Source organism: Bacillus rossius, chromosome 11 (assembly GCF_032445375.1).
Source record: "Bacillus rossius redtenbacheri isolate Brsri chromosome 11, Brsri_v3, whole genome shotgun sequence".
In the NCBI taxonomy this organism is placed as follows: domain Eukaryota; kingdom Metazoa; phylum Arthropoda; class Insecta; order Phasmatodea; family Bacillidae; genus Bacillus; species Bacillus rossius.
Window position 1 is genome coordinate 20,507,625 of NC_086338.1, and position 27,786 is coordinate 20,535,410.

The window sequence follows — 27,786 nt, forward strand, 5'->3', positions numbered from 1 at the left end:
AAAAAAAAGTAAAATTTCTACAGTGGATCACAAACCGCGCGGGAAAAATAGTATACAAACAATAAAAAAGCAAAGTGAATTTTGTGATTTGACCATTATGTACAGAAATTGGAAATAGGTCACGTTATTACTTTGCCATTGAAATGTCAGTTTACCGAGCTACCTTTCAAACAGAATAAGCTTGGCAATATTCACATCATCAATATTATTAAAGTGATTCTGTGGCCTCTAAAAGATCTTCTAGTAATATAATTTTTTTTAAGGGATTCGTGGCCTCCAACTTTTGCAAATGGTCACAACACATCAGACAAATGAAGAAGGAAATATTAAAATGTCGTTCAAAACTACTGCACTCTTGTGTTGGTATTTGAAATGATTACAATTGGACAACTCGGGACATACTGTTGTGGCAGCATATTTTCGTGAGAGGATGAGACAAAGAGACCAAGAGACATGGCAATTGTAGCAGGGCCTTATTAGGCGAAAATTCCAATACTGCATTTATCTGACTGAAATTTCAGAGCAGCGGCTATTTTCCGCGATATTCTTTTGGTTTAAAATAATAAATTATTCGCCCAGACCATTTGCGCAAAATTAATTTCTTCCGTTCAATTTTTATAGGATTCAAGGGTTCAAGTTGTTTCCGTTGCCTCTTAAGAATAATGCCCCCTCTACACTTAGCCCGAACGTACGCGAACGTTCGCGAGCGCCAAGTGTGGAGGGGTGGTTGGCATGATGGCTTGTGTTTGTGTTAGTTCGTGGGCGCTCGCCTTGGTGTCTTTTTTTTTTTGGAACAATTCAATGGAAATTGGGCCAACGCCCGTAATGTGTGCAGCTACACTTGGCCTGCAAGCAGTAACCCAAGAACATGCAGCGAAGTTATGTTGCTATTTATATTTTCTTGGTAAACAACACAGAGTAAACTATAGATGCCTGCAGTCTACCATAACTACATCAATACTCTTTATAGCAGACACTTTCAGTTCGTTCGTGACTAATGCATCTAGTTCGCTTCGGCATTGGGAATCGCGTTTGCAGGCCAAGTGTGGATGCATCGTTCATTGGCATCTAAAAAAAATTCGTCTTTGTTCGCATTCTTGTTGGAATTCGAGTTAGCCTGCCAAGTGTAGAGGTAGCATAACATATGCCCGTGTACTTCTGCCCCCTCCTTTTATTTCACCGTTTTTTCGACACTCCTTTTAGGCCAGCGGCTGTCCTAAGTGCCTGGGTAGATAAAAAAATCGGGACAATCATAAAAATTGTAAATAAATTAAATGAGCTTAAATCTAGCACCAAATTTTGTTCTTGATAACGTATGTGGAATTTTGCTCGTCTGCCTCCACTATAACCACAGTTGCTCTTCGGCAATCTCAATTACCAATAACTGTAATCCCATTTCCTACCTCGTCCATTCCTCTGTGTGCTATTGTGATGACATTCATGCTATTCACTTTAGCAATATTTAGACATGGAAAATTTGTGCTTACATATGCACCAGTTATGTAATGGGTGGAGACTGGAAAATTTTGCAAGTTCAATTACAGGTCGGCTAGTCTTTACCTTACTATGTTCAATGAATGCTCTGAAAGTTTTAACCTGTTGTTGCTCAACTGCATTTCCGTTTTTACACAATCACTCAAAATTTGATTTTATCTTATTGTCTGTTGCGGTATTTGGCATTTGTTCATATGTCTAAACAGCGTGCGAAAGAACTGAGATACGCCACTACATTTGCAAACTCAACATGATTGAACATGCGTTGAGAATATAGATTGCCCTAAAATTAATCCTACTAATATTATAAACGCGAAAGTTTTTAAGTATAGATGCATGGATGTTTCTTCCTCTATCTCGTAAAAACTACTGAATGGATTTATATGAAATTTGGCCTACAGCTAGCTTATAACGTGGATTAACAAATAGACCCCAGATTAATATGAAATTCCATCCCTAAGGGAGTGAAAAAGTGACAATTTCATTTTATAACAGAAAAAATCATAGGTCATAGACAAAAAAAGAGTGAGTGAGTGTCATTTCTCTATGTCTGACACACGAACATACACATAGTAAGTTCTGGCAAATTCATATTTTTCTCCTTGGTGAGACCAGTCCGCTTAGTGGAGCTCGCAGCGGCTAGCAAAATAAAGGCGCTAATAACAGTTTTGTTCTTAACTTCGTCAATAGATAGAGTTGCCTTGAATTTTAAACGCACCATCGTTTGATTCGTTTGTCATGTCATGAATTTTCGTTTGTTTGTGCCGTATGCGTTCCTATACCATTCAACCGTTTGCGATGAAATTTTGGTGATTTGTTACTGAGACAGTATAACTATTTTTCAATATTTGGAGCACGAATCGTGTCAAAAAATTTGTTTATTTCATTTTATATAGCGGTACTACGTCTGTTTTTGTTGTATAAGTGCGCACGCATGTCACAATTTATTTAAATATAAAAGAGAGACAGAGAAAGAGTGATAAATATATATAGAGTGAGATAGAGACGGAGAGATAAGTTGAGATGGAGCGAGGTATAGAGAATGAAATGGGTTATTTAAAGAGATATACCTATAGATGTATAGAGCTATATAGAGACATATATATAGATGATATAGAGAAAGTGGGACGTATATATGTAGATATAAAGAGATAAATAGAGATAGAGAGATACATAGATGTATATAGATGTAATATATATATATATATATATAGAGAGAGAGAGAGAGATGGATAGATGATTTGTATATGTGGAACTACTTCAAACATATTACAAAACAAAACTGAATGAGGCATTGCAATGCAGGCCGAGCATTAGCTAGATAATGGAATCTTTTCAATATTGGTAATCTCTTATTTTTCAGCTTTTTTCTATATTGCTTTATAAAGTCTAAATTACATACAAACCAGGTAAATAATCATAAACTGGCAGAACGTCTGTCGGGATCTGAAAGTGACATAATTTAATTTTCACACTTGACATTCAAATTAAGAATACAATTTTATTATAACTACATCTGTTTACGAAAAAGGTCCCCTTCACCCTGTGTTCATCCCGGGCAACGCCGGGTATTGCAGCTAGTATATGATATTTCGCGTACCTAGTTATAGCCTGCTATTATTAGTTAATTACTCATATTCACAGAAATGAGCTATATAGCTGGCCTCAGGTATATCAATTGTAAAATATGTAATATACATTTAATATACAAGTAATTTTAATTATCGGTAGTATTTTATATAAGGCAAGATAGAACCATGAAGAATCATATCGTTTAATGAACTTATGAAACATGTATATTTCAATGCGTATTCAGCCTACCAGATTTTTACGAAAAGGTTTCTAGTAGGCTACGTACTAATAGAAAATAATGAAATTTTTCAACTAGGCATGTATAATTATGAATATAAAAGTTTACCAAAAAAAAAAAAACACATACCATAGAAAATCCAGTGTATAAAATCATTTAAAAAATTATTATTTTTATAATATGTATTTCTAAGCACTATAGTAAAATGAAATTAACAAAGGCTGTTATATTTCGCGAAAAAATACATTTCTCATTCATGATTGATGGAATTACGATTTTGACCGTGTAAAAAGTCTGAAAGCGAATCACGAAAGTTCGGTGCAAAAGTTACCGATTTCTGATTGGGCCAGAGAAAACATTAAATTTTCGTGAGCGACAGCAACCATTGGCTAGAGAGACACTGCTGGTATGTGCGTATAGAATTGAAATATAAAGTAAGCTCAAACTGTTTCAGAAAAAATTTACGCGATACATAAATAAGTTGACTACACCACAAACATACTATATACCTTAACAGATCACACATATAATTCACTTATCTCAGTCTCGTAATATATTTAAATTATGGCATGGAGTATGATCGTAGTAACCAGCCTATTATGTTTCATTTCACATTCGATTTATTAATCCTATCAGAATAAATGTAATTAGTAAAATGATCAGCTTTTAGATTGTAAGATACTTCTGGGTTATTTTACATTACGATAAATCCCATGTGGTATCGCAAAGTAAAATAATGAGGCCAGCCGGCCTGCTATATATATATATATATATATATATATAATATTCTTTTTTATTCTTCATTTCTTTATTTAACTACGTTAGAAAAACACATTAACCACAAATTTCTTGCCGTTCGGGTTTATAACAGTGATATTTTCTAAAACAAGAACAATGTACTACGAGGTTTCAGTGCGTGTATACAGGTGTTATCATAAACGTTTTAGTGCAAGAAGTACTCAACTTTGAAAATTAATGAATTTATGTTTATAACAGGGTTTAAAATAAACTTCCGTTAATTTCTACTCACTTAAGTAATTCATGTCCAAGGAAACATTAATAAAATTTTATTATTAATAACAATGGTTTTTGTTAGTTTATAGTGTCGTGCTATTTTGTACGATGCTGTCTGCAATTTCCATGGATTGCCGAATCTCTGTTGCGATTACAGGTATTACTAGTACATTCTATTAAATAAATATGCATCATGTGCTACAGCAAAATCATGTATATAGCTATATATATATATATATATATATATATATATATATATATATATGAAAATTAAAATAAAATGAATACCTTCAAACAAAGCTCAAATGTCTTAAAATAAAATTAATTCTGCGAATCTAATATATTAAACTGAACTAGTATTATAAACAATTATTACTTATAAACATTATAATATAATCAATTTACATTTTAAGCATATTCATAAAATTGCTTTCCTTTGTAATGATACACAGCCTTGTGACCGGAAATTAAACCAGCATACTCATTGTTTTCAGGGGCGTAGCCAGGGGGGGGTTTTAGGGGTTCAAACCCCCCCCCCCCTTAGCACCAAATCTTTAATTAAATTTCTTATTCATCACTCAAACAAATTTCATATTAACAATTAATAAAAATTTTACCATTACAATATTTAAATTTAAGTACCGAAAACTGCTAAAATAGCACTATTTTACACCTTAAAATCCCAATTTTCCCGGGGGTGGACCCCCGGACCCACCGCTTTAATACGGGGGGCCATGCTTCTTAACACCCCCCATACACAAATCCTGGCTACGCCACTGATTGTTTTAAATATGACTTGTAGCACCACCTGTTATGGTTAAACTGGACTAAATAATCCTTTACTTGTGTTAAACATGTTGTTACGAGATATACTACTAGTACGCCATCTATGCGCCAAATGTGAACGAAGTATTATTCTGAATATTTTAGAGATTAAATTTATGTATCCGAATGTCGTTTTGCCTAAAGTCGTTTTGCCTAAAGTCGTTTTGCCTAAACTCGCATAGCACCACTCCACATTCTCAGGCAGTGATCAAACCTTACAGTCATTTTGCTTAAATTCGTTCTGCCTAAAGTCGTTTTGCCTAAAATTCTAGGCATCTGTTTAGCTTGCCCTACAGTCATTTTGCCTAAAGTCATTTCGCCTAAAAGTCGTTTTGCCTAAAGTCGTTTTGCCTAAAGTCGTTTTGCCTAAAGTCGTTTTGCCAAAAATTATAATCGCCTGCTTAAGTTCCCTTAAAGTCGTTTTACCTAAAATCGTAATGCCTAAAATTCGTTTTGCCTAAAGTCGTTTTGCCTAAAGTCGTTTTGCCTAATGTCGTTTTGCCCAAAATTCATTTTGTCTAAAGTCATTTCGCCTAACGTCGTTTTGCCTAAAGTCATTTTGCCTAAAGAACATTTTAGGCTAAATGACTTTAGGCTAAACTACGTGTACTCAATTTATCTTGCGGAAATATGTCTTAACTCTGGCAACAGGCTCTCAACTTTAAAAAAAAAAAATAGACCAAAGGGCAGTTCACCGAATAGACTATAGTTCATAAGGCACTATACCGAATGGCAATAGACAGAAAGACAATGGACCGAAATAATTCGACCAAATATACAACCTAACCAAACTGGCAATAGACAAAACAGGCACTTGACGTAAAGGCACTAGACCAAAAAGCAGTACACCGAATAGGAACTAAGCTAAAAGGCTCTAGACCGAAAAGCACTGGACTGAAAGTCGTTTAGCCGAAAGATACTAGACCGAAAGTCGTTTAGCCGAAAGGTTCTAGACCAAAAGGCACTAGACCGAGTCGTTTCCCCACTGAACTAAGAATAAAGTGTGTGACTCTTTTCAAGTTAGCCGTGTGTTCAATGATATATTTCACACACGCACGGTACACACAGCTTCTACACTTGTGGTTAGTTGTGGCATCAGTAGTAACTTGCACCTTTCTTAGCTAGTTTCAACATCGACATACATTCATGTGGTGACTGTTTATAATCGATTTCTACAGAAAAACGGTTATAGGAGGACACGAAGACTACAGTTATTACTGTTGATGAAGGTAAGATTCGAGTCAAGTTACGACACACAGAATATACTTTACATTTTGTTGGTGGCAAGGACATTGTTACAGACACCAGCAGGCAAGGTTATTGGGGACGCAGATGTTTGTGGCTTAAGGCACGGCACTGTCTAGGCATTTGAATTGAGTGATTCAGCGATTACATGATGAACTGAAATTGTGCAGGGATTCGAACCATAGCTTACTTCACGGTGAGATAAATGTTTAACCTATTTCTCCGTTCTATTTAAATATTTTTCCACACTCTATACCTTCTCATGACCAAGAAGCTCACTTTAATGAAGTATTTTTTGATTTGGAAATTGACTTGTTTACAAAATTTTCGGAATGTGTACTTTCTTTATTGGTAACCTCTCACCTCGGTATACGGCATTTGGTGGGAATAATTTCGTGGATGAAACAAAAATGTGTAAGAGGTATCAGGGAGAAGCACGTGGTGTGGCTACAGTTGGCGCTTGTCTGCGACGAGTCAGCGAGCGCTAACATTTCCATGACACTTGAAAAGAGAGAGAGAGAAGTAGTAAGGAATAAATAGAAAGGTTTACCGTTAGTTCAGCTAACCGAAGTTATACTCAGCGTGATGCATTGCCATGTGGCTTTTCCTATACGTTTTAAATACTTTTGTGAAGTAAAATATGTAGTATAAATTCAATACTTTTATGTATGTTGTATTAAAACACGTAAATTGTTAATACATATGAAAGATATGAATTTATTCCTGGCAGTTATCTGTATCAAATTAATATTGAAAAATATTGTCTGTAATTGATATCAAACCGTTTTAACTTTTGAAGTTGATTCCTTTTAGTAAGGTGTAATTCGTAATTTTGATCGTTAATGAGGTTTGATGTTACACGTTACTAGGGACCGGAAAAATTCGCGGGTTCGATGACCTCCAGGATAGACTCCACTATCCTCTACAAACTCGGGCAAAGGCCAATTGTTCATTAGCTATTGACTTGTGAGTCGTCTCGAATGGTTAGCCTGTAATTCGACACTTCTATGAGGGAGGGTCTCTAATTGGCCTTCATAACTCCACATTAACAAAGAACCAATGGCAGAAGCAGCACTAAGGTATAATTATTTCAATTGTAGAATTTCACGAAATGAATCCGTGAATTTTTCAGGTCTCTACACATCACTGGTTGGTACTGACAGAATGGCTCATTTTTAAAACTATATCCAGATGTAACCAGTACCCAGGACCTCTGGTACCGAAAGCCAAAGAGCATCCCGCTGTGTTACGCAGGTTGGCTCATTGTTGTTAACATTGCTTCGCTTATCTGATTGCCCACGACTCTAGGACGGACTTCCCCAGAGCTTGGCTGTCAAGGCACTGCGGGCCTTATGCTGTGCGGCATGTTGACGTGTCGATATTGAACTTAACGTTTCAGACATGTTCAGAGAGAACAACACGTTTGTTGAAGGCAATTTTTTTCACATCGATAATTAGGTATAGCTATTCTTTGTTTGTAAATTTACTTAAAAACTATTTCGATATCATATGAATTTTTTAAAATGAAATCATATTTTACTATACTAAAACATATTTATTATGCAAATAAATTAAAAAAATTTTTTTTTGACATTTATCACAAGTAATTTTTCTTCTTCTAAATCGAAAATATTTATGTAGTTAAACAAGTCCTTATTGTGTTAGGCAATAGATAAATGTGTAAATAAGTTAATATTTGTGCGTTTCGGTTGTAAACAGAAAATTCCTAAATAAATATGATTTACAAAAACCATGTGTTATACTGACCATTCGGTTCACTGATCAGTTAAAAACCTTTGTGTTAGTTAAAAATATAAAAAGTGTTAGCTGCTGTTAGTTTTTTTAATACTTAACAGTTCACATTCACTTTTAAAACTAATTAAAATATTTGGAAGAGATTAAAGGGTTTGTAATGTGCAGACACGATAAACACGCTTTTTTAATAAGAATATTTGATAAAAATGTGTAGCTCAACAACAATTAGTTACTTATTCTAACTAATAAAGAGTAGCTAAGAAGCCTTTTATGAAATTTTCTGTCATAAGATGTAGTATTATATTAAAACGGTTTTATTAACTAGCTTTCTTATATTTTTGTTTCTCTGTTCGGAAAAAAAGTATTCCAATCGATTTTAATTTAATTTCCCGATGAGCTGGAAACTTGAAACTTTGAATAAAGCGCTTAACTAGATGACAATGAAATATATGATTGCTTTTTATTCCCGTTAGTTTTTTGTTTGTTCGTTTCAAAATTCATTTAGTCTCGCTAAGAAAAGCCCCAGAGTTGTGGCATTAGGCTACGAGCAGAACAGTACAGTGTTACAGGATGCATAATGCAGCACTCGCAGGCGTTGCCTTTTCGCGCAAACAGTGCAAGGAGAAATGTCCGCCACACGGTCATATAGTAAATTCTATAACTTTTCTGCCCTTCTCCTTGGTGAAACCCGTCTACTTGGCATAGCTCACGGTGACTAGCGAACTAACGGCACGGATAACAGTTTAGTTTATAAATTGGTCAATAGCTGGCGTTGCATTGAATTTGACACGCACTGCCGTTTGGTGCGTCTGTAATTGGTTGTCTTGTTACTCTTTTATAATGCAAGCACCCCTTATTTTTAGTTTTAAACATTAGAAGTATTTTTATATTTATTTAAAATTCACAGCCACAAATTTGTATTTTATTCTGTATAGGATTGGGAATGCAATATATATACATTATCTCTATTCTATATATATATATTAAAATATTTGCACAATTTCACACAAAACAATTAAAAATGACTTGAGATACTGAGTGCGATTAATTGATTAGTAGGCATTTCAAGTAAGATTATGTATTAGTGTTCTAAATATTAGCAGTGAATAAAACTGTGCAAAAAATAAATAAAATATTGGGCTATCCTTACACGAACCTAGTTCATCGCACTCAACCATTATTAAAATCGTAACATTATGAAAGAGGTGGGTAAAATAAAAGAGAGAATATAAAAAAAAAACATATCGAGAATTTTTCGAACATCACCTTTTTTCCCATGGAGGTAATGTAAACTTAATATAACTCAGGTTGGCTATTCGCAACCATAAAAAAAACGGTATCAGTATTATGGTAATGCTAGAATATTTTTAAAATATTGAAAGGAATTCACTAGAGGGATTCGTACAAATTTAATCACCAAGAGAGCATAGTTAAAAAAATATGTTAGCAACACATTAGCATTGTTATTAAAACATTTGTGTGGTTACAAGACGGGAAAGGCCACACATTCATTAACGTTTTTTTTTCCTTTTCGTCTTTACTTGCTCTATACTAAACGCTCCTAGGACTGATGCCCATCTGGGAGAGAACAGAGGAAAGATTCTTGTGATGAGATGGCCCTCAGAAGGGGAGGCACAGGCTGTGGAGTGAAAGAAAGGAACCAAATAAATGAAAAGCAGCAGCGCGTGTGGTAGGAGGGGGGGGGGGGGTGCGGCAAGCGAAGATGAAGCCGCGCACGCCGAGAATTGCTATCATCGATTTCCGGGGGCGATCGCTCAGCGCGCTGTCCCGTTACGAGCGCAGGCGCAATAACTCGCGGGCCCGCGAGATGTCGTTCCCTTACTCGCGGCGCTCCTCGCTGGCTGTTCTCTGGTGTTTGTGTGTTATGAAAACAGCAGTAGAAAATGCATTGATCCCACAAATGGCACAGAATGTGCCATCGTCGAAACAAATGTCTTTAATTTATTCCCCCCCCCCCCTACAATACTTAGATGATAAATCAAGAGCTTCCGCGCTGCCGCTTAAGTTCACCTCGTAACATTAAGAAAGTTCGTAAATATACTTTAGTTTCTAGCAATTAAGGAATCATAAATATTAAATGTTTTTGCACTGATGTTTTTTCAACTTTATTTAGGAATGAAGAGGTTGTATTGTATGTCATATTTAAGTTTAACACCACAAAAATATTAACTTTGCAAGCTTACAAGCTAAATCGTGTTTGAGATAATTTTTGGTACTTTATATTTCATATTGCTGCAAGCGTTAAAGTATGGTTATACTTTTAAGATTGCAGAAAAAAAATTAAAGTTTGGAAAACATTCTAATCAAGCATGATTTATGTTTGTAATGGCGATTGAGGGTAGCAAGCCTAATTTAAACTGTAATCTTACCGTTGCAAAAATAGTGTCGCATTACGACAAAAATTTAAAAAGCAAAAATTTTTAATCAATCGGCAAGAGTGTAATGCAGTTATTTTCAAGTCGTTACCCGAGTCAACCACAAGCTAAGTTTATGTGCGATATTTAAAGAACTTAGTTAAGTTGGAGTTTTTTCACTAATATAACTCATTAAAAACCAGAACCAAGTTTGTAATTTGTGATTCTAATATAATTTTTTTTTGCTGCCGTCTTGTGCTTGCAACTATGACATAAATTAACGAACCAATCTAGATTCTGCTTTGAACACTTTCGAAGAGAGACTTTTGAAGCCAGTCAGCATCCCCGAACTGTTATTAAAACCCACTACATTCAAAATTCTTTATTATATCCATGCACTTTTGGTCTAGCACAAAGTACTGTAATATTTTACGTATTTATTTCGTTAAAAAGTAATTAATTTGTTTTGTATTTAAGTGTTGCTTTGTATCCAAATAGTTTCAAATACATGTTTTATTAGCGATCAGCGTGTGCTATATTGTGCTTAGAGGTCATTTTGCCTCGGTTCATGTAATCGGGTATAGTATGTTCATTTGACATCCTAGAGTAATTACCTTGAATACTCGGCTGGTACAAAAATAATGTTCCTGGTTTTGGCAATATAAGTTATAGGCTAATTATTTTTATATTTTACCAAGAGAGGTCGGCAGAATTATAGGAACACACAGGGTTTCTCGTGAGATGCCAAGTTGGGTTGAGGTACCGACCGCCATCTTAGATTCTGTCGTCACATTATAATTTTTGGTGGCCAATTTCCTCAAAATTCCTTAAAAATTCAAAAAAATTCCCAAAAAATCCTAGAAATTTTCTTATTTTGAGAGAAAAATATATGTTTTCGGGAAAATTTTCCATTTTATTACCCTAAAAGTCCATAGGCATTGTTCCCATTGATGCTTAAATTTCCCATTTAAAGCCTCAAATAACATTCTGATGGGGAGCTTTGATCTTGAATTTTGCCTCGACCGACATCGTTGCAAGTGTCGTTACGGCCACTATCTTGAAAATCAGTAATTTTTATCCGACTCTAAATGGAAAAATTTTAAAATAAAAAAATTATGTAATAACATTTTAATAAAAAAACTTCCGCTAATTATAAATGTGTCTGCCATTTTGAAATTCATTACTTTTGAGCTATAAATTAATGAAAATTTTAAAATTATAAAATATTCTTTTAATTAATTATTGATTGTATACTTGTTAAAAAGTACTGGGTTCTAACCCGACGAAGGCAATATATTAAAAGCTGTGATAGATTCTTCCTTGGGGAGCCACTGGCAGACTGACCTCCCCCACTTATAAAAAGGAATTTATTTATTCAGCCAGTATTACTTTCATCTTTAAATTCTGTAAATTATAAGCAATAATTTCAGGATTAATTCCAAAAATCATATAAAATAATTTCTTAAATAATGATTGATTCTATCGCTATCCTTCCTTTTTTCGATCCTTGCTTGATGCAATAAAATATACTTTAATTAAAATTACAAAAAAAAATGGCAGGTTCAAGAAACAACAACAAAATAAAAAATAAAATTTATCACAGAAATTCTACAAGTACAAAAAAAATCTAATTACAGACATTTCTCAATGTCACCAGTCTTCTTAGAAAACGAAGCGAGTCCTTTGCTTGCCTTTGCATGTGTTTTCAGGGCATCTCTGCATGGCAATCGATTAACCAATAACATCCAGTCAGTGGCCATGTAAATCCAGTCAGCAGCCAGGGAAGACTATTCAGTGGCCAGGAACACATGTCCAGTAGGTGGCCAACTACATCCAGTCGGTAGCCAGGCAAGTCTATTCAGTGGCCAGGAACACATGTCCAGTAGGTGGCCAACTACATCCAGTCGGTAGCCAGGCAAGTCTATTCAGTGGCCAGGAACACATGTCCAATAGGTGGCCAACTACATCCAGTCGGTAGCCAGGCAAGTCTATTCAGTGGCCAGGAACACATGTCCAGTAGGTGGCCAACTACATCCAGTTGGTAGCCAGACGCATCCATTAGGTGGTCAAACACATATATTCAGTGGCCAAGAGGTCAGTAAACATTTAACACAGTTCATGTACAGAATCATGTGCCTAGGCAGAGCGTGTCAGAACCACGAGGCGAGGTCATGTACAATGTTTGGTGAATAGGCTAAGCGTATCCGGAACTAGAGATAATTTTCGTCGAATTTCGACCAACATTTGAAACAGGCCAAGTTCCATGTCAGGCGTTTAAGACCAGGCATCTCCGGACTACAAGGTCAATCATGACCTGAATACATTCTTTCCAATCCAAATTTTAAAAAAGGGGCACACTTAAATCCGATGGACAATCCACGAAAAGGAAGCAAAATCAGGACAACATAAGAAAAAATAAGTCACATTTGGAAATACATTTTAAAAAAGGAAACACGTTCGACAAAAAGGAAGCACATTTAAAAGCACATTTTTATAAAAGGAAGCACATTCGACAAAAATGAAGCACATTTGGAACCACATATAGAAGAAAGAAGCACATATGTAAGCCCAATTTAAAAAGGAAGCACTTTTGGAAGCACATTCAACAAAAAGTAAGCACACTTGAAAGCACCTTCAAAAAAGATGTATAACGAAAACTGAGTCTTAGTTACTTGATGGATGGTCATATATCACACCAGTCGCTACAGTGCTTGGAGTGTTGTGTGAAACGTCAAATAGAGTTACTATGTCTACCATTACACACCACTCATGTCTTGCAACCCCTGGACAGAACTGTTTTCAAGCCTTTCAAGCATTTTACCACCATTAAACAAATTCATTCATTCATACCAATCCCACAGCTTCCATCACCAAGTTCGTTTTTGGTAGCATATTCAATGCAACTTGGAGGGGGGAAGGGGTGGCAATTTTTGGCAACGCAGTTAAAGGATTTGAATGCACTTTATTCATAATTTCCATTCAGATAAAATATCGGAAAAAAAATTCCTCCCATAACCAATTTTTTTTTTTTTGTTTCAAAATACAATCCCTAGCGACCATGACAGTGAAACTAAAGTACAAGATGTGGAGTCATCAGAAATGCCAACATGGTCAACCAATTTCCTTGTGCATCAGATTCAAAAAACCAAAAATCTTTAAGTGTGACCACATCCTTCTCTGTTGAGCTGCCAACATCACAAAAAAAGGAAAATAAGAAAATATTGACAAGAGCAAAAGGATCAGCATGTCACATGACATTCCCGGAACCCATTTAAAAAATAAGAACTAAGAAGAAATTAACGTTTAATAAATCAGCACTGACAAGAAACAAGCAAACAACAAGTCGTAATGCAAAGTTTAATTGAAAACAGAAGCAAATAAGGAATCAAAATGAGACCTCTACGAGCTCGAACGAAATTGGTCAGAAACATCAGCTGAAGACAATAAACCACGTGGCTTCTGTGGTGTTAGGTATTTGGGGGAAAAGTCACATAGCAAAGGTTAATGGATAAGTTCACAAAAGTGTGGCGAATGGTTTCATGAAATTTGTGTTGGTGCTTATGGAAAAAAAATTGTGGTAGATGTGTTTGAAAATTTTTGCGATCACTATTTTATACTTAATTATTGTTTATACATATGAACTTTTAAACAAAAATATGCGTAATCCAATAGCCCCACAAACGATGAAAATAACCTTACGTTTTACGGATTTTCATTCTGGCATAGTATCTTAGTAATATTTTTTTACCAGGAAAAAATTTAACTAAAAAAACTTCTGTATTTTTTGTTATGATGCAAACAAAAGTAAATTTATTTTCTTTATTTTTTTGTATCAGATTCCATAAAATGTTGAATTATTGTAAGGCTTAAAACTTTAATGATCCAAATATTGACTATTTAGGCCCTACATAACACAATATTCATTAGTACGAAAATCTACTTATCCTTTTTGTCTTGAACGTTTGCAAATAAATAAACTTAAACATCTAAAATAGAATACATTAATCTGTGCGAGTTAATTTCTCACACAACACAAGTTACAGCTCCTTAAATCCAAGAATAGATTTTGAAGAACGTGTAAAATCACTACGAGTATGGAAATAATTGTCTACCATAGAACCACATTACATCCGGCTAAATAAAAAAAGCTTTACAGTTTTGGTTACCATAATTTCAAAGTAAATAATAGTGTTATGTAGTAGGAAGAACCACTGCAGTTTTTATAAACACAAATAAATCTCTATTTTCATTAACTCTTTAAAATGACTTTATATAATACTATAATTAATTTAATTGCTTGTTTTTAATTCCAATTTAATTCAGGAAATATTTTAACTAAATTAATGAGTTAGGAAATATTAGGTTAAGAATATTTTATTTTTCAAGCAAAGAAATGGTAAAAAAGAAACGAACATTTATTACTATATGGTTTTATTGAACAGGATATACCCTAAAACTTTATTTAATTTGGTTTAGGAAGGTGAAATCTTCAATAATTTATATTATCTTAAGTAATGTTGAAATATGAGTTTATCATGACAGTTATGAACTGCAAAATTTTAGTTACTTATGCGTTTACACCTAAGATGAATGCATGAAAAACAAATAATCATGACTAACAAGAACTGTATTGATCTTTTGTTACAGATTGTAAGCAGACAAAGAAAATCATGGCGAGGTGATGAAAATACGTGACAAAGTAAGTGGATCGGCGTTTATTACAAACTTTCTGTCTTAAACATTTCTAATTAAGGAACTCTACAGAAAATATAATTTTTTTTTTTAAATTACATTCCCCCAAATGTTTCTAGTATTTTTGCTGTTGCCTTATTTTTACAACCATTCGAAATTTTATTTTTATTTATTTATTTTATTAGTTAAAAGGGCCGTCAAACAACTGAAGGCCCTAGAGGAATAACACATGAATAAAACATACAACAAAAAACACTGTTAAAACGAACATAGAATTTTAAATAAACATACAGTGAAATTACATTTTACAACATAACACACAAACATATATATGAAAATAAAGTTCATAACACATTAATATTTTTTTAATTTTTATAGTTTTACCAAAATTATTACCAGAATAAAAATAAATTTAAATTTTTACGACAAAAACTACGAATATATATAATATGCACATAAAAATATACCAATGACAAGTTTCTGGTTTTTGGTTTGAATTATATGCAATCTAAATTCTGACCACAAAAACGTCCATTAATAATAAAATGGATTTCGTAAACTATGTGGGCGCTTTACTAAAGTGCCACGCACACACACACACACATATTTATATGTGTGTGTATGAAACTTTTTTAAAGAAAAATGCTAGAAAGGACTTTTCAAGACGAGATTTTCATTAAAATATATATTACGTTCACACTAACAGAGTAGCATGATAGTCAAGAAGCAGCTAAAAATATGAACAAATTTCAAAATATTTTCAATCTAGAATATAAATGAGAACGATTTGCTATAGTTGAAAAAATTAAATCTAATCAATGAAAAATATTTTAATCCACTATGCCATTATATCATAATAAACAAAATTATATTGCTAAAGTGAAATCATAAATGTTTTACTTCCGTGAATTCTTTTAGCATTCAAACACATAAAACATTCTAGCAAATTGAATACACATAATTCAAAGATAAACATAAGTTAATACCACAGCCAAAATGAAGAACAAATTTTGTTGTAATAAACATCCTGTCCTTCAACGAGTCTAGAATTGCAGAGACTAAATGACCTTCCGATAAGTGAAATTTTAAATGTGATAAACATTAATTATGATTCCTTCTTTTGGACACATTTTGTTTTGAGAGTACAGGATACTCTATAGGTTCAATCCTAGGTTTAAAAGTAAAAAACTTCCTTTATTTTTCCTAAGAATCCAACACCTAAGAAATTATAAACGAAAATTAAAATGGTTTTTAATTTATATACGGTACAGATTGGGTATCGGTCACTCTTATACGAAATGTTAATTTCATTGTAGAATGTTTTTCTTTTGAAAACTCGACATCAACAAACGTATGTATTATGTAGCAGTATGTTTTCAATAATTTGGAAGGAAGTATCAACCATCCTGAGCTTTAAACATTTGATAACATTTTCTTCTAGGCAAATTAGAAAGTTCATGATTCTGTTAAAACTTTAACAAATTGATTTTATGAATTACAGTTTAAACAAAAGAAAATATATATGAGTGTGTATTGAAGTTCTTTCCTAAGTAGGTGGTGGTCTCAAAAATTTTACTAACCGTTTAATTACTTTTTTCGTTGAAGAAACGTTTTTTACACAATTATGAAGAAAAAGTGAACAATATTTGAAAGCTATTTGTGCTTCAACTGTTTACATCAACATTTATAAGATTGCGGTGCAAGCTAAATTGATACAACAGCAGAAATTAATTTGAATATTAATTTTTCACGTAGAATATTTAAATAGTTTTTAAGGAGCTCGTTACAAAATAAGTATTAAAAACTTATTAATGTCTGTTAGGTTTAGGCTAATATTCTAAATATTATATTCTATGAAGTTCTCAAAAAAACTAGTTAATTTGAACTTTGCCTGATTTGTAAAAGAAAACATAAAGTGCTATGAGCTCCCGTCAAATGAAGAAAATATAATTAATTTATATGGTAGAGGGCTAATGGCTATGAACAAATAAATAAGATTTTTTTTCATGCAGGTTAAGTAGTATAATTATATAACTGGAAGACTTCATGACAGAGACATTAAATTTATTTTACTAAAGTCACTGAATTGGCCTTGACTCAATCTGTGGATCTTTTTAAGAGCACTAAATCTTTTAAGAAAAGTAAATTAAGTACAATATATTGCTGCATGTCACGTGAAGTGAAAATTCTGTACAAAAAATTTAACACAAATTTTATTTTTATTGCGTGTATGGATTGACTAAATTGTTTTTAAATAATATTTTTCGTATTGCAATAATCCACGCATAGTAATATTTTGTAGAAAAAGAAAAGAATTTAATAATAAATGGAGCGCCACCAGCATGCAGAATGACGTGATGTTTACAATCTTACTTATAAGGAAAACAGAAAAAAAACTGAAACTTAAGAACATTTTCGATATTATAATCTCGATTAAGTATGAATGTAAAGTGTGAAAGAAAATCTGTTCAAAGATAAAAAACAATAATTTCAAGAGTAAAATATTACTCTACTAATTCTAGTGAGTTGCTCCACTTGTTTGTTTAATAGTTCCTGTTCCTACAAAATTTTCAGATATTTCAAAAATGTGGCTAGAGGTTAGATAACTCTAAAAATATGTTACTGAGCAATGAATACCACACGAAAGTAAATTTATTTAGTTACCTTCTGGAGCACGCTTCATAACAATTTTTAATTAATAGTCAGCGCTGCAGCGCACTAATTCGAACGGTGATTTGGATACTTGACAAAATATTTAAAAGTTTGAAGCATAAAACGTACTTCTACGTCAATCAGCCTTGTCCTACAAGATGTGACTGAAGACTCAGCTATAATTTTAGTGGTTTCAGATATAACATTTTAGCATCCGTCCATTTATTGATGCCCAGGGAAAAATATTAAGTCTAATTAAAATAGATAAGTAGCATATGGGACAGTTTTTAGGTGTGAAATATTATAAAGAAGTACACACAGGAATTTCTTCTATTTCCCGTAAACTGTCCGGTATAGGGCCTATACCAAAAAGACGCCAAGGATGTAAGTCAAAAACTACTTAAGAAACTGAAGTAAACTAATAAAGATCGCAACCTTACGCGGCAAATGTCTGGAGTTGCTTGGCTTCTGGGTAACTGCTCCCTGATGTTGGCGACTGCAATAAAGTAATCATATTCTGTTATCTTTCATTTTCAGCTACGTTCCGAAACATTCTCACGCTAAAAATCCGTTAAAGACGGTTGTGTTTGAAAGTGTCCAACGTAAAATCCCGGTAATAAGCAAAATTGCTGTTACAATCTATACCTCATTAATTTCATATAGTGCTGTTTAATCCAATAGTAATGTTTAAGATTTTTTCAAAGATATATTTCCTATTGTGTTTCTGTACATTTTCGTATTGAGTTATGTCAAGCGTATAACTATTTGTAACAACCTGCGAATTATATATAAAATGTCTGGCTCATTAATCTCAAAAAGAAATATTGGTATTATGTTTACTTGAAACCACAGTAATATTCAGTTATGACTAATTAATAAATTTATTATCTTGCAAACAATAAGTGTAGTGGTATCTGGTATGTGTTTATGCTCTTATGCACAAATAAATACGTATGATGTGTACATGTGTTTCTGAAATTTTTTGACATTCAGTCGTAACAGAGCCAAAACAGTAGCTACAAATAAATACGTTATTTAGTTGCACTTAACCACAGCAAATAAAAGCAGCACATAAGAAAAGTTAAAGAGTTAGAAGGTAGTACCAGTTAATTCAAGTTACGTGCCTTTTAAAACAAAATGTTCAAAGTTTCAGTGCTGAAAACTCTCGTCATTTTCTACCCACCCTATCATATAAAGCTCTGCAATTGAAACTACTTATCGATATTTGGAAGTGCTCAAACTACTTGTTACTGAAACTGTTAAGTCTCTTTCAAAGAGCATTTTATATCAGTAAAGTGAAAATGGAGAAAGAAAAAGAGATTAGAAAGAGGAAAAAAGGAGGTGAAATATAATGCTAGGATTTTCTTCAGTTATTAACTCGCTTAAACTCGCTCACTCTATTCCGCCCGACCGCAACCTCAAAGAACCTTCTAGAAGAATGAGCGAGTGGTTAATAACTTAATTAATCAGCGGTGTTGGTTTGATTAAAGCTGGAATATGTTAAAGTGTAAAAGTGCGGTTAATTTTTTTTGACGTGACGTCTAATAAATCGATGAACGCCGACTGAACGCACGAAAAAGTGTCCCGTTACGCACATTGTCCCATTACGCTGTGTTCCGTTACGCTCATTGTACGCTTGCGCCGCATCTATCTCTCTTCCACTCGATTGGAACAACCATCGATTTGACTTTTTCGAGGCACATTAAACTTGAAACACTCCCATTCGTTTCCTACTTTCCCTATCATCGTCCTATCCTTAACAGAATAACACAGATTGGAATAAGTTAAATAGCAAACATGAATAAAAGTTATTGTTAAAATAATCTCTTCGTTAAAGTAATGAACATATTTGAATTAATGAGTGCAAATAAAAGTAAATTTATCAATTAAATTGTTGATTTCATTTCACTCCTTCTTTGTATCCATAAAAAATAGTGATAATTCAATAAAAATGATTCAATTTTATTCATAAAAGTATGCAATAATTTCATCAATGTTTTGTTATGATGTTGTCACGTTAAACTATCGTCCGTAAACCGACTTTACAGACAACCAATATTTTTTTTTACCTTTTGATTTCTTAAGTGTCCAGCTGGCCTTTGTTAGCGTATCTGCACCTCGATGTGAATGTCAATAAGTCTGAGTGTATACCTCCGATTGAAACAAGTCCTACCCACCTCGGGGCTTTCTGCAGGTCATTAATTGCCGTGCGGTCGCAACTCATCCGGCTCCCTTCGCCGAACTTGTGAGGGCGAGACGTGAGGTTCCTAACTTAGTTGTTGCTCTGCCGCGGCCTTGCACTGCTAACCTGATTGTAGAACTGTTTACAGAGCAGCGCTCTTCAGAGGCGTCCAGCTACTCGCTGGACACCCCTGCCCTCGTCACAGCTCGCCCAGTGGTCTTAGCAAATATAGTATTTATTTTGTACATGTATTCTCAAGAATATCTTTGAATGTAAAAGAAAATAATTAAAACAACAAATAAGACACATACTTCACCGTTACATTTTTGAGACGGGGAAAAAAATCTATGAATGCTGGAAATAAAAACAGCTTTTTTTACATAAATTCAACACTTGGATATTTTTAATGCATTATATTCTGGATTTTCACCCAAAATATATATATATTTAGTTCTTTCACAAGTGCAAAAAAATATCATTAAATAAACTTAATTTGTTATTTTATAGTGTAAAGAGAAAAAAAATTAACGCAGTTCGCTTTTATCGTGTCCTTAATCTGTCATAGGCTTACACAAGACATGCTAGAAAATTTAAAAGATGTTTGTCATATGAAAATCTAATTCGTTGAATTAATTAAATTTTTTAGTTTAAATACTTTCTAAAACAGAGTGAAATGTATTTTTCTCTGAAGATAATCTTTCTGTACATAACATTTAGCATATTGGATGAACTTTAAAATATTTTAACCAATTATAGGAGATTCACCAGTAGACTATCCTTGTATCGTAATAAGACAAACTACCCTAAATATTATTATTACCAAATTTTATAAATTAAATTATCATAAAAAAATTTGTTACACATAATTATAATTAAAAAATCTTTTCTTTTGAAAGTTTAAAAAATTAGTTAAAGATTATAATAGATTATAATAAAATCAATTCTAAATGTTTTGCAATAATTAATGTTTAAAACAATTAAAAAGTTTTTTGTTCAATGATAATGGCAAATTACATTATATGGCTGTATATGCGTGTGTTTATTATAAATAATTCGCGTTAAAGTACAACGAGCTACAACAAATTTAAAATTTAAAAAATATATATTTGATGTGACAACGTCTACTAAATCGATGAACGCCGGCTGCACGTACGAAAAAGTGTCCCGTAACGCACATTGTCCCACTACGGATGTCCCACTACGGATGTGTCCTGTTATGCTCATTGTACGCATGCGTGGCATCTCTCTTCCACTCAATTGGAACAACAATCGATTTGACTTTTCAATCATATTTTCGTCGTTTGAATTATTAATATTATGTAATTGAACGATCGTCCACCGATTTGCAGCCGACAATATATGTTTAATTTCCCGCCTACCACTATAAGAAATAAACATGGTGGACCACATACGTTTTTAAAACTCCCACAACACAAAACAAAATTTTTATAAATATATATAGAACATCTGAAACAATTATTTTCAATATGGCCTCGTAGCAGTGCTCTGGGCATCACAGACTATCAATCCACAAGTTGACGGATTGGATCCGGGTCGCTACAATTTTTTGTACTTGTAAAAATAAATACGGCACGCGCGACATAAATATATATATATATATATATATATATATATATATATATTTGAATTAATGAATGCAAATAAAAGTCAATTTATTAATTAAATTGTAGATTTCATTTCACTCCTTCTTTGTATCCACACAAAATAGTGATAATTCAATAAAAATGATTCAATTTTATTCATGAAAGTATGCAGAGGTAAATTTTTTCCTACAAAAGAGAGAAAAATTAAAAAAAATTCTTCCTCAAAGAATATAATATTTTTAATGTCTAAATGGTTTGGTTGCAAATACCTATTACGGCTCTGTCTCAGGCCGAATATATTTCATTTTCTTCTCGATAAATCATTTCATCAATGTTTTGTTATGACGTTACGTTAACTATCGTCCGTAAACCGACTTTTCTGAAAACCAACTTTTTTGCATAAAGCTTTGTTTCAATTTTATTCCTCTAGTAGATAAATATTGTGTCTGTAGTTTTGATACTCAAAAAAATCAATATTAATTAACCGAATTTAATGGATTTCGGAACAAACGTGGACGGTTTTGATTTCCCGTGAATCGCAAAATTGTTTTGAAACCTTAAGGCGATTGGTGCACGGTAAAAAACGGTCACAGGCCCGAAAACAATGAATTTTGTATCATATGACGACTAAAGAGTCTAGATGCCTATGTGGGTGACCGTTACTATGTAGGGAGGTCAGGAGCTTAGTTCCAGCTCGTCAGTGGCGAGATGGCCTTCAGACGGGAAGGGTGTTGCTGGTGGTCGCTCTGCGGCCTGCCATCTAGGAGAAACTAACAGAACCTCGAAGATTGTATCTCGCTCTCCCTCTAACACACAGCCGATAAGTTCTATCGTGCCTGGAGGAGGGGAAGGTTTAGCAGGTTTCTTTTTCACTCATCATTCGCCATGGGGAGGCGAAATGGATTACTTTTTGTCCGCAACTGCGCTTATGTGGCTGAGAGCTAACCTCTGGCACTCCCGCACATCTTCTCACTCAACTCGCTCGTTCTCTCACACTATTTCGATAAGTCTTTTCAAATCTTCAACATCAATACCTTAAACCATTACGCTTCCTACGGATTAATTATATTTCATGCACGTGCCCGAATTCAGCTGCAAAAAAATAAAACGTGTAGTCAATTTTTTCTTCAAAAACCTTCCGAAACACTGTGTGTTAAAAAACATTCTGAAAGCACATTTTTCTAGATAAATGGAAATTCTAAATCACCTACGCCACAAGGAAACATTGTGCTTTAATATTATGTAAAGAAAACACCTCTTAGTTTAATAGTTATGTAAAGGTGGTGTGATATGTTTTAGTAGTCGCACCATCTTATCATCCATGTAGAAGAGTTACCCGAAAAGCTAACAAAACTATTGCCATGGAAATGGAAATATGGTTAAGGAAATATTTTTCGAATGTTTATAAACAGTAAACAACATATAAAAAATCTTATTACTGTAAAATTAAAATACAAACAACCCTAAAGCAAATTTAATTTCAATATGAAAAAGTCTACACTAATGTTTACAAGAAACTAAATTGCAATAGCAATACAAAAATATCGCAATTTTGTTACATTGTTAACGTATATATTATTTTTAATAAAGGCAATAAAATAACATACTCAATATTTGGAATACAATAAATACCTTAAGCCCTACATAATTGCTGCGATATTCACAATAAATGCTTTTCTTAAATATAGTACCTAGTTAAAAAACATCGTAAATAAATTATGAACATACATATTATGGTGAAGGAAAGTGGACACTATCACACTGAAAAATCTTAGAGGGTAGTTTTCCTCATCTTATTTCTTTCTTTGCGTTTTTGGTCTTGTTCGTTAAAATATTTCATGTTCAAATACTTGATACGCATATACGTTCGTGTCCTGACAAAACAGTATATAACTTATTCTGGATATTTATTTTCAGTAGTTCCGCAAATTATTTTAGTTAGTGATTCAAAAATCCGCTCTTTTTTGCACAAATTGTTGCCATGAACATTATCAAAACACATTTCAGCGATATTTATTAATTAAAAAAATTCATTAATGGAACATTTTAAGTTACCCTTTGATTGTATATGTATCCAGCTATCGTCCTCCGAGTTGAAATCCGTAGTGCCAAGGTCAGGATATTTATTTCTGAAACGGTGAGCTATATAGCCAGAAAAATATTTCAGCCCTTCAAGAGAAATTTCGTCACTTGAAAGGGGCCTGGCCTCTAAATCTAAGTCTATTTCTTCCATGTCAGCAAGATCTATTTCATTTAAAGGTGATTTCTCTTGAAATGTCTTTGTAAAATACATTTCCTTGCACAAAAGTAGTTCTGTACTTTCATTCTGATAAGCACTGCCCTGTTCCATTTCATTTGACGAAAAATCACTTCCCAAACATATTTCGTCTGTCTTCTCATCCGTGTTTTTCCGTTCAGCAAAAACTGCTGCTGAATGTTTTCACAATATGTAGTTTATAATTCTGTATTTAAAGTCAATGGGCGTCAGATGCGTATTTTGATGTCCCATACCTCAAATATACGGAGAAAAAGAAACCACTCTAACACATCTTAGTTCAGTTTAACTGTTAAAAAATATTTAGGTTAACAGGTCCTATACATATTTCCGAGTGTTTTACTGACTGAGTTATACTGGACATTAATTAAATTGATCGCTGATATTTATACGTTTAAACGAAATTTTGGATTTATCATTTTATGTGAACTCTAATGCGTTAAAAATTGTAACGCAACACTACACACAGGTAGTGATGTCTAGTGCACTGCCCTATGCACATTAGTTAACAAAAAAAATATTAATTACTGATAAATAATACCTTGATGTCGTGATACAAGTAACACATGCTTATCTGATATTTATCTCAATTAGAATACGAAATAGAAAGACAAAATAATTAACTGATTTTAAGACTGATTTATTACTTACACACGAATAAACAAATACCACGTATCCCTCAATACAGGAATTCCATTTGACCAAAATATCACTCCGATTTTTTTTAACTATCGTTGCCAGGTACATGGGCACGACTTCGCAAATGTCAATGTTTCATGTAAAGTTAAAAAATGAATTTACAGTTCGAAAAATTCACTAACTCATAAATGAAATCAATTGTCCGATAAAACATAAGACCTATATACTCAAGACCACTAAGATAGTTGTGCATTGTATGTTCATATAATCGTGCCATTAATAATACTGAGATGCTAATTAATTTAGTAAATATAATATATAATAGCACCTGGTTTTAGTTTATCCCAGCAACATCAACAAAGTCATAATATCAATCGGCAATGTTAAAAAGTTGCAGGGCGTCAGTACAGTGTTAGTGATAGAGTAATAACAAAATGGCCATACCTGGACTAATGATATCTTCTGACGTTAATAACTTTAAAATCGCGTATTCCCGTTCGCAACTTAACATGCAATCAGCAGTCTGATCATAACCTTTTTATACATAGGGGAGACCGGGACAAGTTGACGATGTTAAGCTTTGAAATGGCCTTTAACAGATAAATAAGCATTTATTATATCTAATTTGGTACCAATACGAAGTATATACTATTTTCTACCTAAAAATGTAACAAGGTTGTATTAATGTGTGTAGTTCTGAAGTTATTGACAAGAAACCAATTAGTTAGCACATTCGTCATCTTGCCCCAGGAGTGGGGTAAGTCGACGAACCTATTGGGGTAAGATGACGAAACAAAAAAATATATATTTATAGACAAAGTACACAATAGTTTTATAGATATCCTACACTAAACAACATGCAGGCTGTAAAGAAGATATATTGTAAAATATTTGAACGACTTTGATACAATTCCTTGGCACATAGTAACGAAAAACTGCAAGTTTTTGCTTTGAATAATGTCATTAACAATAGTCACACACAAAATTGGAACAGTTTTCGTGCCACCACTCAGAACATGTGAAACATTGAATCCAGGCTTCATTTGGAGGTTCCACGTAAACTTCTTCGCATGCAGGGCAAGAAACACTATTATGGCTTCATGGTTTTGCTACAGAATGATCAGAGCTTCGTTTTTCAGTTTTCTGAGTTTTTATTTCATTTTTCTTCTCTTCTTTCTGCTTTCTTCTCTCTATCTCTTTGTAACAACATGTTCTTAATTGGCGAGCTTGTTATTACTGAAGCTGATCCTGTACTTCTTTTCCTTGTCGCGGTTATTCTGTGGGCCACTGGCAATGGTTTTAAATCATAAAACGATGCCTTTTTACTACATGAATTTTCATTGACCTTCCCAGAAGAAGGCCCTGCTTCATCGATAAGATCACTATTTTTTTCTGGCTGGGCTAATGAATCCGCTCCTGAAGAATTAGGCATATAATTTAGCCACACATCGTTTGATGCATGGTCAGATGAAATTGGTATTTAAGTTAACATTGGTTCTTCACTTCCGGGAAGTTTTCTTTCCAATGTAGCCGCAGCAGCAAAATCACATTCTTTGAATATCTGAGGGTTTTAAGGCTTTATCCCAGTAGCCTCAAACCCGTTGATGGCATTGCCTACAGTTGCTGCTTTTGAATAAGCTGCAGCGAAGAGATTTGCCACATTAAGATCAGTTATTTGTTGTCCGGGATGTGACACCAAATAATTGTCACAGGCTTGTGAGTAGAATGTCTTCAAAGAGCCGAAAAACGAAACATCCAATGGCTGCAACCTATGCGAAGTATGTGGTGGTAATCCGACCATCACAATACCATTATCACGACAAAAATTCACAGCAGCAGTCATCTCTACGTCACTCCAACTCCATTCCGTTCTCCGCTTATAATTCCTGGGCATCTACAAACAAAATCGTTACGACTACTAACACAGGAAATAGTTATAATATTATATAATTTCATTATTAGTTTTGCTTTTACATAAATGTACTTCATATCTATATATAATTGGTTTAAATAAAACATTTAATACAAAAATAATGCTCACATTGTCATTACCTATGGCAAGTAGACGATTGCAGGGGCAATATGACGAATTCGTCATCTTGCCCCCGTCAACTTGCCCCAGCAGCCCTTTTTTTGCTTTACCAAAATCACTAACAACATTTTAAAAAAAATTTCAATAATCTATACATTAAAATACTCCCAAAAGTCAGCGTTTCATTTTACATATATAAACATTTTATACAAATGGACACTTTTCTTGTAATAGCTTAACATACATACCTTCAATATTACAACAATGGCACACGAAACAGTTAGCCTCTCAAAGCTGCCACATTCAAACTGACTGGAGAATTCCGCTGCTCCTGCCTAGTAGGTGCAGATAGTGACACTCAATGTCACAGGGGCGCCAACTTTCTATCTGTTTTTTTGGATTAGTTACATACGATTCGCCAACTTACCCCGGTCTCCCCTACTATTATTACCGCACACGTAACATAACTTATGGTAGACCCGCGTCAGGAACGTCCTGACGCGGAGCTGCACGCACCAAAACGGCCAAAACCAAGCTTCTTTTTAGTAGCGTAACTTTTACAACAATAGGCTCGAGGCACTTTTTGAAAGTTCCGCCGAAACCTCGGGCAATTTCTGGCCGTGAAAAACGTAATTCCAAAAGCCGCAATTACTTAATAATTACATAGAGAAAAGCCCAAACGTCTGTAACAATGTCAGACATATAGTTCAAAACCCAAAATAAATTAAAAATATAAATTTAAATAATGTAGCACAGAATAATAAAACTGTAAACAAACACTTGAAGTATTAGGGTTTCAGTGTTCTGTGCAATGTAATATTACAATAGGACATTTGTAATTAGTGTGCCCGACATTCTGGCATCACTAGCTAACATTTCCAAATTTTTATTTTATTTCATATAACTGGAATAGCCTAGTGTTGATTTGATGTTCTAAATAAATTTTAATAAAAATAAAATCTATTTTTTGGTTAAATTTAGATCTGTCATTCTAGTGTGCATATAGCATACCATAACTAACCGGAATACACAACTGATGTTCTATGCTGTCAAAACATATTAATCTGGATGGTAAGAATTTATTCATATGTGTAAACAACCACCACAAAGAATAATCACCGTGTCAATATTCAACTTCCAAGTCAAAACATAACCGCTAAAAAGGATTTCGCTGTACGAATTTTTCTCTACG

General features: G+C 33.6%; 1 protein-coding gene across 1 annotated transcript in view; it reads left to right on the forward strand.

Moving 5' to 3' along the window:
* LOC134536501 (5-hydroxytryptamine receptor-like) overlaps positions 1 to 27,786 on the forward strand; it is a 1,474,690-nt gene that overhangs the window by 976,474 nt on the left and 470,430 nt on the right. The window contains exon 4 of the mRNA XM_063376223.1: positions 15,166 to 15,217. Within this exon, the coding sequence (XP_063232293.1) occupies positions 15,200 to 15,217 (18 nt within the window). The 5' untranslated portion in view covers positions 15,166 to 15,199. The remainder of the gene's footprint in view (positions 1 to 15,165; positions 15,218 to 27,786) is intronic.